This window comes from Lepidochelys kempii, chromosome 16 (assembly GCF_965140285.1).
Source record: "Lepidochelys kempii isolate rLepKem1 chromosome 16, rLepKem1.hap1, whole genome shotgun sequence".
Classification (NCBI taxonomy): domain Eukaryota; kingdom Metazoa; phylum Chordata; order Testudines; family Cheloniidae; genus Lepidochelys; species Lepidochelys kempii.
In genome coordinates, this window is record NC_136395.1 from 25,136,610 (window position 1) to 25,153,683 (window position 17,074).

At 53.8% G+C, this 17,074-nt stretch overlaps 1 protein-coding gene across 4 annotated transcripts in view; it reads left to right on the plus strand.

Annotated features, from left to right (window-relative positions):
- Nucleotides 1-881: 881 nt before the first annotated feature.
- Nucleotides 882-17,074, plus strand: part of PTGS1 (prostaglandin-endoperoxide synthase 1) — a 38,874-nt gene continuing 22,681 nt past the window's right edge. For 3 of the 4 annotated variants that reach the window (XM_073314093.2, XM_073314095.2, XM_078849068.1), the window contains exons 1-2: nt 882-976; nt 1,062-1,130. In XM_073314093.2, coding sequence (XP_073170194.1) covers nt 970-976; nt 1,062-1,130 — 76 coding nt within the window. In that variant the 5' untranslated portion in view covers nt 882-969. Of the gene's footprint in view, nt 977-1,061; nt 1,131-8,871; nt 9,734-17,074 lie in introns of those variants that run through there. The other variant, XM_073314094.2, reaches the window with a different exon arrangement.

A 17,074-nucleotide genomic window follows, 5' to 3' on the forward strand; every position in this document is an offset into this window, starting at 1 on the left:
ACGGAGGGGCAGATTGGTCTGTTTCAGTGTGAGCACCATGTCCTTTGCTCCCTGAAAAATCCCCTGGCAGGGTCCCAGTCCCAGCCTGAGTCACTTTAACCCTCTACATTTATAGTACGTTCACCTCACGGAAGAAACTCCAGCAAAGCTTGTGCCATGGGCTGGCCCTCAGGCATCCCTTGCTAGGAGGTGCCCTGGGTCTGTGGAAAATACAGGGACTCAGGGACTTGCATGCCGAGACTTGGAAGCAGTTTTAGGAGAGCGAGTGAGACCCTTCTGCACAGGACACGCGCACTCTTGGTCCTGAGCTTTTTGCAAACAGGTGGAGGCAGCCAGGCTCCTAGGGTTGAAACATATCATGGGCTCCAAACACTGGAGCTGGAGGAAACATACACACAGTGGTGTCCTAAGGGCCACAGAGACTGGGCTGGGGAGGGGCAGGTTAAACCTAATGAGTGGGGCAAGCTGGGAAGGTCAGGATGGACAGGATGCCTTAGGAAAGCAGCAGAGGAGGGAGGGGGAGGGAAGGAAAGGGGGGACGGCGTAGCTGGAGAGAGAGGACGGAAGAGGCCTAGTCTGCACTGGAAAACATTTGCTGGTGTCGCCAGCCTGGCAAACCCCTCTGCGTAGCTGCAGCTTAGCAAGCAATGACTTTTGCTAATATAACTTAGATGGGTTCCCTTGCTGCAACAAGCTGGTGTAACTGCATCTACACCAGGGCTTTTGCTGGCATAGCAATAGCCCCAACAATGCCAGCCCCGAGCGATGAAGGGTCCAGCAGGCATCTGGCCCCGGCTGTGAAGAAACCCCTCCTAGCAGTGAGCTGGGGCGGGGGGGAGGAGCAAGAGGGGAAGAAGAAGTGGGAGTGGGGAGAGGAGGAGGAGGCAGGACACCGCTGCTGAGCAAGGAGAGAAGCCAGAGGCAGCCACAGAAGGGCTGCTGGAACTTGCCAGGAGCGACTCTCTCGCTATGACCCGTAAGTAGGGGTGCTCTGGCCTGGCTCCCCCACTCCTCTCCCTTCCAGGCATTCTCTACCCAGGCTTTTCCTCTCTGCATTTCAGGGCTGCATCTCTCCTTCGCACTGGTGATACTGCTGAGTGTGTGTGAGAGCCGGGCGAGCCCCCGCACAGGTACTGTACCCTGCTTAGCACAGGAATCAGCTCTGGCTGCGCTAGGACCAGACCTTCCCTCCCTGCCCTGGGGACACCCCAGCTCTGCTGGAGCCCAGCACCTTGGGGCTCCCCAGGCACAGGAGAAGGATGCTCGCTCTGCAGGTGTTAGTGTTTTCTGAGGAGCATCTGGCAGTGCAAAGGGCTGCACTTGGATGGGCTCCTGGCTTTGTTGCTGGGGAAGGGATTAGTATGAAGTGGGGGCCCTAATAAACAGCACTGCAGTATTCTACAGTCACGTACCCAGAGCTGGCAGGGCCCTACTGCACGCTACAGAGGGCACCGGAGTGGGGCACAGACACCGGAGGGGCGGGAAGGACACGGGCGTGGGGCACAGACACCGGAGGGGCGGCACGGACACTGGAGGGGCGGGAAGGACACGGGCGTGGGGCACGGACACCGGAGGGGCGGCATGGACACTGGAGGGGCGGGAAGGACACGGGCGTGGGGCACGGACCCTGGAGGGGCGGGAAGGACACGGGCGTGGGGCACGGACACCGGAGGGGCGGGAAGGACACGGGCGTGGGACACGGACCCTGGAGGGAGAATGTGTGGGAGGAGGGTTGGGGGGTAGCAGAAGCCAGAACATCACTCCAGGTTTGTGCGTGTTCCTTCTTGTCATTTTTGGCAGCATTTTTCTATTAATCGACCCACAAACGTGGGTTTCAGGGCTCACTGGTCAGCCATGGCCCTGGGGGAAATCTCTCCTTTGCCCTAAGTAAAGGAGCCAGAAAAAATAGCTCCCTAGGCGCTCGTGCTGTAAGCAACTGTCCACACCAGGGTGGTTCAGGGCTGCAGACAGAGACCAGGTGCTAGAAGCTAGAGGAGGGGGGCAGTGACCAGATCCGTCCTGCGTTTCCTTTGCCCTGGTATGACCCAGTGATGACGTTTCCCCTTCAGTATGTTCCTGAGTGCTTTGTCCAGGCTGGTTTGCAATCCCTGCAGCAACGGGCTCCCTCTGCTCCAGGACAGACGAGTCCAGGGAACAGCGTCTCCCCCATGTTTCCACTGAAAGTGGCACCACTGTGCTCCTTGTCGCGAGGAGAGAGTTAGGTCTCCAGCCCAGTCTCATATTCCCACTAAACGCCCCTTGGAGCCTGTGCGGCTCTGGCTGGATTAGGGCTCCCTTCTTGGCAGATCTTGGCAGCGTTTCCCACCAGGTCCTGGAATCAGCAAGGCGAATGCAATAGGAAAAATAACAAGCAGGACCCAGCGGCTGGAGGGAAAGGCAGGGCCATCCAGAGGAGAGGGAGGGAAAGCACACAAAGCGGAGGTGTGTATCTGCCAAGCAGGCTCTGTGGGGCTGTCAGGGCAGCAGCGTCAGTATGTACCGTTGCTACGCAGAGGCTGCACCTAATGGGCATAAACTAGACCAAATTGTAGCCACTGCCATCCTCAGTCTGAAGAGCCTATCTATCGCCGCCTGCCATGCACCAGTCAGGGACCGGGGAAGACGAGGGGGCTTGTGCTGCCAGAAGGGGCTTTAACTGGACAGCAACATGTGTCCTAGCTCCGTCTCCACAGGCTTTTCTCCCAGTCTGCTCCCACCAGACTTGGCCGCTGTGCACGGTGCTTCCAGACCCGAGGCTGCCTTGCACCCCTCTGGCAAATACCTAGGGCTCACCTTGCGGCTGTCCCAGCCAGATGCAAATATGGCTGTCCATTCACCCTTTCTTCACATGACGGGCAATATCCAGCCTTCATCCCAGCTCCGGGTCCGGCAGGGAGGCTGAGCTGTAACATCCTGCAGGGGACAGGAGTGGGGGCATCATGCAGCTAAGTTCAGAGGGAAATGAGGGTAAGGAACCAAAACACACAAAAGAAAAATCCCCACAAAGGGCTACAGGCCACAGTCCTCACTGAGCTCTGACCTGGTTTTTATTCAGGCCAAGCTGCCATTGAAATGAACAGAGTCCTGGCCTCGGTCTTGAGGTCAGAGCTGTCAGTCTAGTGCTGACGACAGCGCACACTGACTCTCCTTCTTCAGAGGGAATGCTAGCCCCACTAGGCGAGGAAGCCAGCTTGTAACATGGGCTGCTACCTGCTTCCGGCTCCAGATAACACCCTGGGTGCTGCCTCAGGCTGTTTCCTTACTAAAGTCTCTGTGTTGTTCTGCTTTGCAACGGCCCATCTCAGACAGAGACAGCCACTTCCCACCACGTCGGCACCAGCTCCCACGCCCCCCGCACGCCGGGCTGACACTTCTGGAAGGCCAGAGGTGGCATGGGCAGCAGCAAGCGCTGCTCCAGAATGGACCGTGGAGCCCTGTTTTAACCAGCCGTCTCGGCCTGGAGAGAATCTCAGAGTTGAATTTCCTCTGGGTCCTCCCTCGGTGGGAACAATCAATTCAAGCACGTTTTTAAGGGGGTAATTTTCCATCCTTCCTCAAACAAAACCACCATTCCAGAATGCTTAGGCCATGGAACGTTTCAGAATGCACTGATTTTCTGCTGGAAAACAATGGCCTTTACCAAACCCAGGGGTTTATATTTAAAAAGGTACGAGGGGAAAAAACCCTCAGAGAACCCAAGTTCTTTAGATTATTTTTCTTTCCTACAATGACCTATGGGCTCAGGTGTGTTTTATACAAACAAACCCTGTCATATTCTCCAGCCAGGGGCCCTAACCTGACCTGCCAGATCTATCCACCCATCAACTATGGGGGAGTTCAGCTCCCCGTTTGTATCTGCTGAACTCTGTTCATTTCTCTGTCAAAGGGCTTTGTACCATAGTATCTGAGTGCCTCCAAGGTGAAAGAGAAGCCCTGATGCTTCTCCCTTCTTCCATCTAGTGTTGCTATAAGCAGGGATATCCAAAGCTCAAGAGAGGAGGTGGTCTGGGAAGTCCTGCCCATCTACCATCACCCTAGTGTCTACGGTCTATGCTACAGGCTTCTGCTTGCATAGCTGTGTGGCTCGGGGGGGGGGGGGGTGAAGAGGTGTGATCCATGACCGCCATGGCTCCGCCAGCAGAAGTCCCTAGTGCAGACACAGTTACAGCGGTAAAGCTACGCTCTTACAGAGAGCTTGTTTCGCGTGTGAGAGGTGGTTTTACTATAGCGGTGTAGAGCACAGCTTTGCTGGTATAGTTGTGTCCGTACTAGGTGTGCTTTGCTGGTACGGTATCCCGGGATGCCTGTGCCAGCAAAGTGTCCTAATGTAGATATGACCCAGACGCCCATCTGAAGCAGGCAAACCTTCTGTGTCAGGGACTCTCCGCATCCCCAGGACAGGCTCACTCACTCCTGTAGTATTTCGACATTGCTGTCTTCTGTCCCAGCCAGAAAAAGGAAGTGTTAGAGCATGTGTGGGTGGGTGGGGTGTTTGTCCAGGGGGGAGGGATGTTTGTCCGGGGGAGGGGAACAGGACAAACTGTGAAGTAAGCTGGCCAGAGCCTGCTGCACTGTGGGATTCAGCTGAAGAGAAGGTTTGGGCTGGGAGCATGATGTCGCAAACTGGGTTTTCCCAAAGCTGAAGAAAAATTTGCTTCCTGAGCCCCATGGCAGGGTTGATTTCCTTTCCAGCCATCACTGAGCACTCACCAGAGCTCTTAGCTTAGGACCCCATTCTGGTTCTGTCTGCGCCGGTCTGCGTGTGCTAGGGTGGGGAGGCCGAAGGGGGCTTGCTCTCTCGTGGAAGGTGTGTTCCTCCATCGTGACAAACAATAGCCCCCAAAGTGGGAATGTCCTGGCACTGTGTGTGCTAGAAAGAAGACAGGTGGCCGGGGACTGGTTCACTCAAAGGGATCCAGGTCTTGGGTTCACGTGGGCCTTCAGGACAGGAGAGACCAGGCCATGAGGCCCATGATCATGCAGTGACTGTTTGCCCATGTGGAATTTGCTGGGGTCTTTGCTGGAGAAGCCAGGGAGTGCATGGGCCATGCAGATGGCACTTCCCTCGGGGTGATCCCTGCCAGGCAGGGGTGTGGCGTATCAGGGATGGAAAATTACGTTGCTGCTGCACTGCTGTGACTGTTCAGGGATGGGCAAAGTGTGACAGGGTCTGTCTGTGATGGGATCCCCGGGGTGCAGCCTGGGACTGTGGGACTGCTGTGCCCCCTTAACTCTCTCCAGCCTGGGCTGTCTCTCACAATGCCTTGCTAGTGATCAGCAGCAAACCCCTCCAGACGCTGTGATCGCTCAGCACAACAGTATGTGGAGCCCCACACCAATGTTCCCTCTAATATTTGACAGGCCGCGTGTGAAAAAATTTCTTCTGTGCAAACCGTTGTGCGTGCGGTGTTTTGCCGTGTGCGCGGGGCTTAGGATCTGTGTGCGTGCACACATGCGCACAGCTTAGAGGGAATAGTGCCCCACACCCAGCTAGATTGCATGAATGCTCCCAGAGCCACTCATGAATCACACAGAGAAAGGCAGCAGTGAAATCCCCCCAGTTCCCAGCACTGCACCTCAGGAATATAGCGTCTTGCACTGCTCAAGATGGGCTATGCAGATTTATTAATTGGTTCGCCACTTCATCAATGGGAGTGGACATACACCAGTCTTTGCAAAACCTGCGCAGATTTGCCACACATTTCATACAAACTCACTGGTAAAGATAAACAGTAAAACAAATTTATTGAATATAAAAATAGATTTTAAGTGATATTAAGTGATAGGCAAAAAGTCAGAGTTAGTTACCAAAAGAAATAAAATATAAGCACGCAATCTAAACTCTCAACCCTATTAGACTGGGCAACAACTATTCAAAGTAGTTTTTCTCACCCCACTGGATATCACAGTCCTTAATATACAGATTTCATCCTTGAAATCTGTGCCATTCCCCTCAGTTGGAGTCTTCAGAGTGTCCTTGTTGTTTGCAGCGTAGGTGGGTGAAGGAGAAAAGGCCAAGCATGTGGCCACTGTGTATGTTTTATACCCTCAGTCCATGTGCTTGGAGAATACAAGTCCAGGCATGTCTGGGTGCATTGCTGCATATCCAGGCAAGGTTGAGCAATTCCCCTGGTGTGGCCTTATGTAGGTGAGTCATTACATCATAGTTCCCTGGCTCCATAATGGTTGTTGATGGGTTGATTGATACTCAGCCTGGGTGTTGGTTACTTTCCTTGCTCTTGCCTCTGGGGAGCTAATATCTGGCTGATTCCCCAATTTACAGTATGTTTTAGTGACAACCATACACACAATTCTCATAACTTCATATGCATTAATGATATACATATCTGGATAGAGAAATGACTTTCAGCAGATCATAACCTTTCCCCTGATACCTTACAAGCTTTATATGTAAGATCACAGTCATATATAAATGAGGAATATGGGGGCTATAGGGTGCTTCTCCAAGGTACAGAATGTCACACTGTCTACACTGCATACTAAGCCTGGGCTCTGACTCGAGTCTGAGCCCAATCCTCCTTCCGTCCACACACAAATCAGGGTTAGCAAACACTCAGGACCCTGGTCTTAGGACCCTGCTGGGGGTGGGGGGTGTCAGACCCCAAGTCTCACTCTGACTTGCATCCAAGCCCTGTCATTTTGCAGTGTGGATCAGTGGTGAGCTGGACCAGTTCACACAGGTTCGCTGGAACCGGTTGTTAAATTTAGAAGCTCTTTTAGAACCGGTTGTCCCGTGAGAGACAACCAGTTCTAAAAGGGCTTCTAAATTTAACAACTGGCCAAAAGTGGCACCTTAGGTGCCAACTCCATGGGTGCTCTGGGACTGGAGCACCCACAGGGAAAATTTGGTGGGTGCAGAGCACCCACCGACAGCTCCCTGCCCCGTGCCCAGCCCCAGCTCACCTCCGCTCCGCCTCTGAACGCGCCGCCCCGCTCTGCTTCTCCGCCCCCCCGGCTTTCCGTGAATCAGCTGTTCGGCAGGAAGTCTGGGAGGGCTGAGAAGCAGGCGGTGGCTTCGCGCTCGGGCCCAGGGAGGTGGAGGTGAGCGAGGAGGCCCCCCCGTGCTGCAGCAGGTAACCCGGGGTAGGGGGGGCACGCAGGGGAACCGCTTCCCGCCCCAGCTCACCTCTGCCACCCTGGGCCTGAGTTCAAAGCTGCTGCCTGCTTCTCAGCCCTCCCAGACTTCCCACGCGAACAGCTGATTCACAGGAAGCCGGGGGTGGGGGGGGATGTGGAGAAGCAGAGCGGGACGGTGCGTTCAGGGGTGGAGGTGGAGCGGAGCGGAGGTGAGCTGGGGCCAGGCGCAGGGTGGGGAGCTGCCGGTGGGTGCTCTGCACCCACCAAATTTTCCCCGTGGGTGCTCCAGCCCCGGAGCACGAAGGCGCCATTTTTCGCCAGTTGTTAAATTTAGAAGCCCTTTTAGAATTGGTGTTGTGATATGATCAGTGTGGGGAGCGGCCACTCCCCCTGCTCCCCCCTTAGCTACACTCCCCTGCCCCTAGGAGCCAGAGGGACCTGCCGGATGCTTCCTGGGAGCTGCCCCAGGTAAGCACCACTGGGACTCCCCACCTCGCCCCCCGGCAGGTCCCTCTGGCTCTTAGGGGTGGGGTGGGCACCCACTACGGTGGCCCATGAGACCCTCTTGCCCGGTTCTGGGGGCAGTCAGGGGACAGGGAGGGGGGTGGATGGGGCAGGGGTCCCGGGGCAGGGGCATCAAGGAACGCGGGGGGTTGGATGGAGCAGGGGTCCCGGGGGGTGGGGGTGGGCCATGACCCCCTCGTGGGGTGAGGAGGGAACTGGTTGTTAATATTTTGGCAGCTCATCACTGGTGTGGATGCAGCTCAAGCTGCACACCTGAGTCAGAAGGGCTGCATAGTGCAGTGTGGACACGTTGGCACTGTTGCAAGACCCGGGTCCAGCCATTGTAAATCTGGGTTTACACTGCAGTGTAGCCACACTCACTTTAAGTCTGCTTCCTTTCACCCAAGAGAACAAAGAAAAGAAGGAAGGTAGCAAAGTGGGCGATGGAGGGAAGGGGCCAATTCCCTCCCTCACCCCAGAGCTTTTGTCTTTGTACTGCTTTCACGCAGTGTGTGAGGTTGAAAATGGGCCCAAGCTCTGAGATGGGTGAGGGGTGACTCTTACCATCCACACAAGGAGAGCAGAGCAAAGAGCTATGCAGCAGATTGCCAGGACACAGGTCCAAAGGCTGGGCTGGAGAAATCTAACAGGAATCAGCCCAGGCTACATCCGGCTACTGTGAACCTGCTCTCTTGCAGAGAGGTGGGATGGCTTCTGCAGTAGGCCAGGGCACAGACAATGGGGAAGAACTGTAGGTTTCTTCTCCAGAGACCAGTTCAAAGCTGGGGTAGGTCACAGCTGTTCTGTTCATTCCCTCCTGGGCACCTGGCTCTGGCCACTGTTGGCAGACAGGATACTGGGCTGGATGGACCTCTGATCTGACCCAGTAGGGCCATTCTTATGTTCTAATCCCTCTCCAGGAGAGACCACGCTGGGCTGGACAGTGCCATAAGCTGTCACATTTCTGTCCTCCCTAGGAGCAGCTCAGTGCAGCTTCCGCAAACCTGCAAGGCAGGAAGACAAAGGGGGCCCATCCTCACAGCCAGCCCCCTAGAGAGACTTCCTCAAAGCCCACGGGAAAGTGACAGCTTGGCTGGGGCTTTTTACTTCCTAAAAGTCAATAGAAGAAAGTTTTTAAATAGTTGAGATGCATTTGAGTAATTTCTTCTCCTCGCCTCACTGCCCCTGTCTGGAGCCGGGGAGCTGGCAGAGGAAGGAGGAGGACGGGACCCCCCTCTTGTTTGGTGGCCTCTGTGCCTCGTGGGGGGGAGCGGGGGTGACCTGGGGTCGGGGAAACAGTCTGTTTATTTCCCCTCTGGACAGTCACCCACGTCACAAAACCACCAACTGGTCATTTCAACAGACAGGCCAGGGGCTGAAAGGGCGCTGACGAGCAACTTGCCATCTGCCTCCTGCAGCGGGTCCCTCCATTTCAGAGGGTGGGACACGCTGAGGGGAACCCAAGTGTCCCTGCCCTGTGCACACAGGCCGTTGGGCTGCGGCACTGCCTGCCAGCATCTCTCACAAGCACTAGTAAGGTCTGAGGAGGGGCCGGGAGGAGAGAGGTGGGCTGGAGTCTGAATTTGCAGTGGCAGCAGCTGGGTGTATGGTGCTGGGTAACTAGGACGTGGGCTGGATATGCTGGGAGACAGGAACCTCCTGCCTCCAGCTTCCTGACAACCACTCACTGGGTACAGCAGGGAGGCAGGAGCTTTGCAGAATGGCTGGGTGTGTCACTCCGCCAGGAAAAGAGTGCCCAGGAGCACTTCTCTGGCAGGAGGGCGCTGCAGTGGGGATATTCAGGGAGGCAACAAGAGCACTCCGAGGTGGGGAGTGGAGCCTAAGGGAGCTGGAGCCGACTTGGCAGGAAGTAGTGGGGCACGCTGTCCTCCGAGAGAGAGCAGGGTCTGCGAGGGAGTGCGCTGGCTCCGACTGTAGCCGGGTATCTGAAGATCTGTCTCTGCCCTGAGCTTCGGCAGGAAAGCTAGCCCCGGTGCAAGCGCAAGGGTGGGTGCGGCCTAGGAGCCTCGAGGATGAGATTCCAACCCTAATCTTCGATGATTCTATGACACCAGCTGGCATGCCAGGGAGGGGATTTACCGGCTCTATCGGCTGCTGCTACACCAGAGAGGTAAGGAAAGTTTTGGAATAGCCTTCCAAGGGAAGCAGTGGGGGCAAAAGACCTATCTGGCTTTAAGATTAAACTTGATAAGTTTATGGAGGAGATGGTATGATGGGATAACATGATTTTGGCATTTAATTGATCTTTAAATATTCATGGTAAATAGGCCCAATGGCCTGTGATGGGATGTTAGATGGGGTGGGATCTGAGTTACTACAGAGAATTCTTTCTTGGGTATCTGGCTGGTGAATCTTGCCCATATGCTCAGGGTTTAGCTGATCGCCATATTTGGGGTCGAGAAGGAATTTTCCTCCAGGACAGATTGGAAGAGGCCCTGGAGGTTTTTTGCCTTCCTCTGTAGCGTGGGGCACGAGTCTCTTGCTGGAGGATTCTCTGCACCTTGAGATCTTTAAACCACAGTTTGAGGACTTCAATAGCTCAGACATAGATGAGAGGTTTATTTCAGGAGTGGGTGGGTGAGATTCTGTGGCCTGCATTGTGCAGGAGGTCAGACTGGATGATCATAATGGTCCCTTCTGACCTTAATACCTATGAATCTATGTGCATGGTGAACCGAACTAGGAGACATGCAGGGAGGTGGCCTGGGGCAGAAGCTACCAAGTAAGGAACAGGGGAAGGAGATAAATAGCAGGGAGAGAGGAGAAGCTGGGGCTGAGCCCAGGGGTCTGGGTAGATGAGTGAAGCCAAACTCTCCTGGCAGACATTTCTCAGAGCCTGCGCAAGGAATAGCAAGAGCTGATCCGCAGCGTATTTGATACTGAGGGAAGCATTTGCCCTGTAAAGCCAAGGGACTGTTTACTCATCTGTAAATAAGATTCAATAATACCGGCACTGTGCGGCTGGTATGGGGGGAACGGCAGGTTCGGCGGCGGCAGGGAGGAGCATCGGGGCAGCTCCTCAGGCAGGGTCTCCTCCCTGTGGGTCAGTGGGATTGGTTCATTTGCAATGCCTGGGAATAATGAGGCACAAACTGCAGCTGGTCTACAGAAGAGGAGAAAGGGTCACTGGCCAGATAAGAAGCCAACGCTCCTGAACCCTGGGAACCTGCATGCACCCAAAATGGGTCTCATGCCCTCTGCTGAGCTGTGCTGGCTGGCCAGTGCCACTGGCCTGTATTGTACTCTGCCCCAGCAGTTTATTCACGTGCCCCAGGGTTAGAGAGGGGGGAGAATCATTCAGTGAGAGTGATGTGTCCGAGCCATTTTTTCTTGCCAAGAATTTCATTCCTGTTCAGTTTCCTCACCTTCCTCTGTAATGCTCAGGGGCTTTGAAGCCCAGAGCTACATGTCGGTCCCAGCTCCACCGTTCTGGCCTGCAGCTCTCACTTAGGCAGCTGGGAATATGAGGATCTTGTTACAGCTCTGCTGAGATCAGGATGACGATAAGTGCATGTTTCTGGGCACTACGCATCATCGTTTCCCCTTCTTCACCATTAAATAATTCGCCCCCCTGCTTATTGGGCTGTTCTGGCTGCCCTCTCCGAGCATTCTTTGAAGGAAAGCACCATGCAGGCAGGGGAGTGGCACCATGTCATGTCTGCTCTGCAGGAGGCAGGCAGGCAGGCATAGCAAATCGGATTCTTCCTCAGGGCCACATCTGAAGGGCTGCCAGGTAGCACTTCCAACAGTGCAACACAACCTAACCCTACACCACGGTACTGTCAAGCACTGGCCACCAGGCCAAGTGCTGGTGCGGGATGTAAACTCAGGCCCTCCGGCAAAGAGGTGAGAGAGCTGCCAGCCCAGACAGACCCAGAGCGAGCTCTACCCAGCAGAATAATGCTTAATGCAGAATACGAGTAACTGTGGCGTTTGCTGCTGCCAGATATTATTGAAGCAAATACCTTCCCCCGGGGTATACAAAACAGTCTGATAAAAAACAGCAACTGCAGTTACATGAGTGGGGATACACGTGGCAAGTTTCAATTCTCAACCTCAAGGTACTGTGAGGTGACCACTAAACGGGGTCAGGAAGAAACCTGCCTGCTGTTACCGTACTGCTGGAATACGCACATTGTCCGAGCTTGTGGTCTCCTGCCCACCCGTCCGTAGCTCGCAGAGTTCTCCTACTTGGCTCCTTTACTTCATTGCCCTGGGCAGCAACTGCTGTGTGATGTGCTTAGTGCAAGTGGGGAGGGGCTGCCCTTTGGGCCTCTGCCTCTCTACAGACAGGTCCTCTGGCTGTGAACAGCTGCTGCTACAGTTAGGAGCTGACAGCCTGGACGGCCCCATGTCTGCCTGCCTTTTCGTGTCCTGGTCTTCATGTCCATGACCATGCCGAGCTGCTGGGCCCCTGGGCTGTCTATTTTTACCGCAACAGTAAGGAGTCCTGAGAAGAGGCTGCACATTCCTTCGTCATGTATGGTTTCTGCAGGACCTGCCTGTAAGACTAATATTTACAAAGGCTTCCCTCGTGGCGTGCAGCCCGCGGGAACACTGAGTGCTGGTCTCTGCTCTTAGGTGTGTGCCTGCCCTGCCTTCCACGCACAGAACTCGGCACTAGCCAGCAGCCGTTTGCCCAGAGATACCCTCACGCTGGCTAGACGTGACGTTGGCGCGCAGGGGGCGGTAGTGGTGCCCTCCTGTCGCGTTTCTCCTGGTCTCCATTGGTCTAGAGAGAGGAGCGCTCAGAGCATGTGTCTTCACTGCCGTTAACTTGGGTGCTCGGCCGTGGGGTCTGAGCACCGGTGTTTAGCCTAGCCTGGGCGTGAGCCGCCGGCTGCAAAGTCCTCCCCGAGTTACTGCATCCCCACTGCTGCTGCCCTCACTCGGGTGCGTCACTAGGACTTGTGGGGGCATATCTCATGGTCCTTTGTGCTGCAGTGAGCTGAGCCACTCCATGATCCTTTTCCAGGGAACTGAGGGAGAAACCATCTGTCCTGGGCACTTGCAGGGATTGAATCATGGGAGGCGTGGAGGGTCGACCAGCGCTTCAGTGGCTTAGCCTACATTGTCAGTGCAAAGTGGGCTGGTTGGCAGCCCGAGCGGAAGCAGCATGCGGGCTCCAACCCCCCAGCCAGGCCTGAAAGCACTAGTAAACTCGAGTGAGATGCTTGTGTGTGTGGAGGGGAGGTGGCTGGGACAACAGCTGGCTGAGAGCCTGCGGTAACTGCAGGGAAGACAGACCCTGAGAGAGCAGCGGTGAGCAATAAGGGCCAGGTCCAAAGCTCATTGAAGTCACTGGACAGAGAGCGAAGACTCCACTGGTCTTCAGATCAGGCCCTGGGGGTGTCAGCTTTGTGCTGCAGGAGGGGAGACAAGCCCCGGCTGTTGCTGTGCTCTGGATTGGCAATTTGGGGGTGCTTCAGCCAGTCCTCAAGGAGACACATTTTGGGGCAGGCTAGCCAGGCTCTGCTCCTGTGCCCATCCCGCAGGGTCTGAGGGCAGGCCTGTTCAGCTGAGTGGCAAGCTGCCCCAGAGAGCAGCATGTGGGTCCGTGGGTCCTGAGCCCAGTCGTGCTGGCTGACACTCATCCCAGCGGGACCGTGGCAGGCCAGGAGCACTGACTGACACACTGGCTCCTGAGCCCTTGCATAGCCTTCCAGGGCCACTCCCTCTCCACTGTCATTAGTCTCACTCCAGCAAGACTGGAGTGAAAGCAAAGGGCTCAATCTCCAGCAATAGGAGGAGAGAAATCCCCCCTTCAGGGCCTGTCTGTCCTCACCGAATCTGGTGCTCAAAGATGTTTCTCAGGCACCATGGCTGTAGGCCTCCTAGATCCTCCAATCTGGATCTCCAAGCGGGAAACTGAGAGGACCGTGAAATTGCCAGTCCCTCATCAGGGGTGTTGGCTGGCAGTATCACGCACCTGGGGCAGGCTGGTTCCTGTTACTACAGCACCTTACGTTCTAAGAGCCCTTGGGCCGAGCCGCTGCCTGTTTCCATTGTTTCTTTTTGGGTTTGGATGTCACACACTGGTTCCCATTAATTCAGCCCTTTCATCCTTATTTTTAAAAGCTTATAAATTGCAGCCTCAAGCCCCAAACCTGCCAAGCATCCCTAGTTTCACAGCATTGAAGAAACATAATACTCAACATCTGCGGACCAGTTGGGAGACCGGGAATCTCATTGAGTTTAGCGGCTACGAGACCAAAGGCTCACTGTGCATTGGAACGTGTATACGGCAAAAAGGCATTGCATCACACCAGCTGCCTTTAATATGCATCCAAGGAAGTCTCTGAACCAGGCTAATTATAACTCGCTCTGGTTTGTGTCTCTATTTACCATCAAACCACTGTATAAACCAGGAATGTTCCACTGAGCAACCTGCTCCGGGCCCTACATGCTGTGCTCCCTGACTCACCCTCGTGTTGGTTTGGCCATGGCTCTCAGGCAGGATATTGTCCCCTTATGGAAATTTTGAATGGTGACCCCTGTGTATCCACCCAGCTGTCCTCCCACCGAGGCGCTGATACGGCTCAGTGCAGCTAAATGGTTTACGTGGCATCAGCAATGCAGTTTGGAGAGAGGCCATCGCGGGCTGGAGATGAGGATGTTCTAAACTCAGGCTTACAGACAGGGAGTGACTTGGGGCGTAAGTGAGAGCGTGACCCCAGTTATGGAGAATCTCAGGAACGGGATGGAGGCGGCAGTGACGGAACTCCTGCAACAGATCCTCTCTGCTTGCCGGAAACTGTCTGTATGTGAGACTCTCTCCCCGACTCAACTGGCATGCGCTGCTCTCTGCCTCCTCATGGACTGCGCCAATCTGTGAGAATTCCCAGCCCAGGTAACTCAATAAGCCATCCATGGACATAAGCCCAAGCCAGCACCTGGCCCCATTCAGAGCATGCTGCAGAATCCACCTGTTTGACCTGGCTTGGAAGCCTGCTTGCATCAAAATTCCACAGCTATGCAGCTCACTGACATGCCTCTCCTTGCTGGCCAGCTGAATTGGGAGTGGCCCATGCCCAGACGCTGTTCTTGTATAACTTCAGAGGACTCCGGATTTACACTCGAGAGCAGAATGAGAGCAGAACATGGCCCGAAATGCTTTACCCATCACATACTGGGTCCGACTTTGCCAAACGGTGAACTGTGCACTGAACCTGCCCCTGGCAAAGCTGTGGAAAGCTTTCTCTCTGTATTCCCGTGCCCCGTTGTGGCACTCATGAGTGGACAGGTTGTTGTCTCCCCAGGCTCTTCTGTTCTCCTGGTTACTTGTGAGAGATGTTTCTTTTCCTCCAATGGCTCTTCTTCCAGGCAGACCTAGCTGGTCAGCAGGGGGAGCTTTGTTCCCAAGCTGGCTCTGTGTTGCGGGCGGAAATAGGGTGTTTGTGTGGTTTGGGGTTTTTTTTAAGTGTACTGACAGATACACTTCTAAAGTGCAAAAATACAGATCTAGGAGCATCCCAAAGGGTGTTGGAACAGACATAGACCTAAATCAGGTTTTCAGAAGTTTCAACATTGCAGAAAAAGCAGCTCATGCTCTGGCCGAGATTTATCCTATAGACTGAAATAAGACACCAGGGGCACTGCTTCCTGTCCCAGTGCTTGTAGGAAGGTGGGACACCCACTCCTCCCAGCCCCACTCTTACCTGGCCCCAGCCACATGACCTGGGTCAGGGTTACAAAGGTTATACCCCTTCCACATGGCAAGAGAGTCATTGAATCATAGACCTGTAGGGCTGGAAGGGAGCTTGAGAAATCATCAAGTGCAGCCCTCTTTGTTGACGTGATGCAATACCAAGGAACCCTAGACCTTCCTTAACAGGTTTGTCCAACCTGTTCTTCAAACCTCCAGTGATGCGGATTCCACAACCTCCCTTGGAAGCCTGTTCCAGAGCTTAACTAGCCTTAGAAAGTTTTTCCTAACACTGAACCTAAATTTCCATTGCTGCAGATTAAGCTCATTACTTCTTGTCCTCCCTTCAGTGGACATGGACAACAATTGATCACAATCTTCTCTCTAACAGCTCTTAACATATTGGGAGACTGTTATCAGGTCCCCACGCAGTCTTCTTCTCTCAAGACTAAACATGTCCAGTTTTTTAACCTTTCCCCACAAGTCAGGTTTTCTAAACCTTTTATAATTTTTGTTGCTCTCTGGACTCTCTCCTATTTGGCCACATCTTTCCTAAAATGTGGCACCTAGAATTGGATACAGTGCTCCAGCTGAGCCCTCACCAGCGCCAAGCAGAGTGGGACAGTTACCTCCCGAGTCGTACGTACGATATTTCTGTTAACACATCCCAGAATCTTAGCTATTTTTCAAGGTCATCACATTGTTGACTCATATTCAGTTTGTGATCCACTCTAACCCCCAGATCCTTCTCATCTATACTGCTGCCTACCCATTATTCCCCATCTTACAGTCATGCATTTGATTTTTCCTTCTGAAATGAAGTACTTTGCATTTATCTTTACTGTTACAGTATCACCAACCCCCGAGGTTCAAAAGTCACAAGACAGCCCCCCCAAAATCATGATATTGGCTTAAAACTTACAAGGTTTTAAAAATTATTATTTTTTTTATTTACCTTTTGTTGTTTTTGAGCCTTGCAGGTGGGGCGGGGTGTCACGTTTTCAAGATTTTCTCCACAACCATCAGGGCTAGAAACTTAGCACTTTTGTAAATGGAAGCTAAGTTTCTCTCGTAGTGATAGAATATCAGAATCATAGAATATCAGGGTTGGAAGGGACCTTGGGAGGTCATCTAGTCCAACCCCCTGCTCAAAGCAGGACCGATCCCCAATTAAATCATCCCAGCCAGGGCTTTGTCAAGCCTGACCTTAAAAACTTCTAAGGAAGGAGATTCCACCACCTCCCTAGGTAACGCATTCCAGTGTTTCACCACCCTCCTAGTGAAAAAGTTTTTCCTAATATCCAACCTAAATCTCCCCCACTGCAACTTGAGACCATTACTCCTTGTTTTGTCATCAGCTACCACTGAGAACAGTCTAGAGCCATCCTCCTTGGAACCCCCTTTCAGGTAGTTGAAAGCAGCTATTAAATCCCCCCTCATTCTTCTCTTCTGCAGACTAAACAATCCCAGTTCCCTCAGCCTCTCCTCATAAGTCATGTGTTCCAGTCCCCTAATCATTTTTGTTGCCCTCCGCTGGACTCTTTCCAATTTTTCCACATCCTTCTTGTAGTGTGGGGCCCAAAACCGGACACAGTACTCCAGATGAGGCCTCACCAATGTCGAATAGAGGGGAACGATCACGTCCCTCGATCTGCTGGCAATGCCCCTACTTATACATCCCAAAATGCCATTGGCCTTCTTGGCAACAAGGGCACACTGCTGACTCATATCCAGCTTCTCACATGACTCCAAGAGCTGGGGGGGTTTGAGTAAAACACTAAACAGTGCAAGAGTTGGCAACACTGG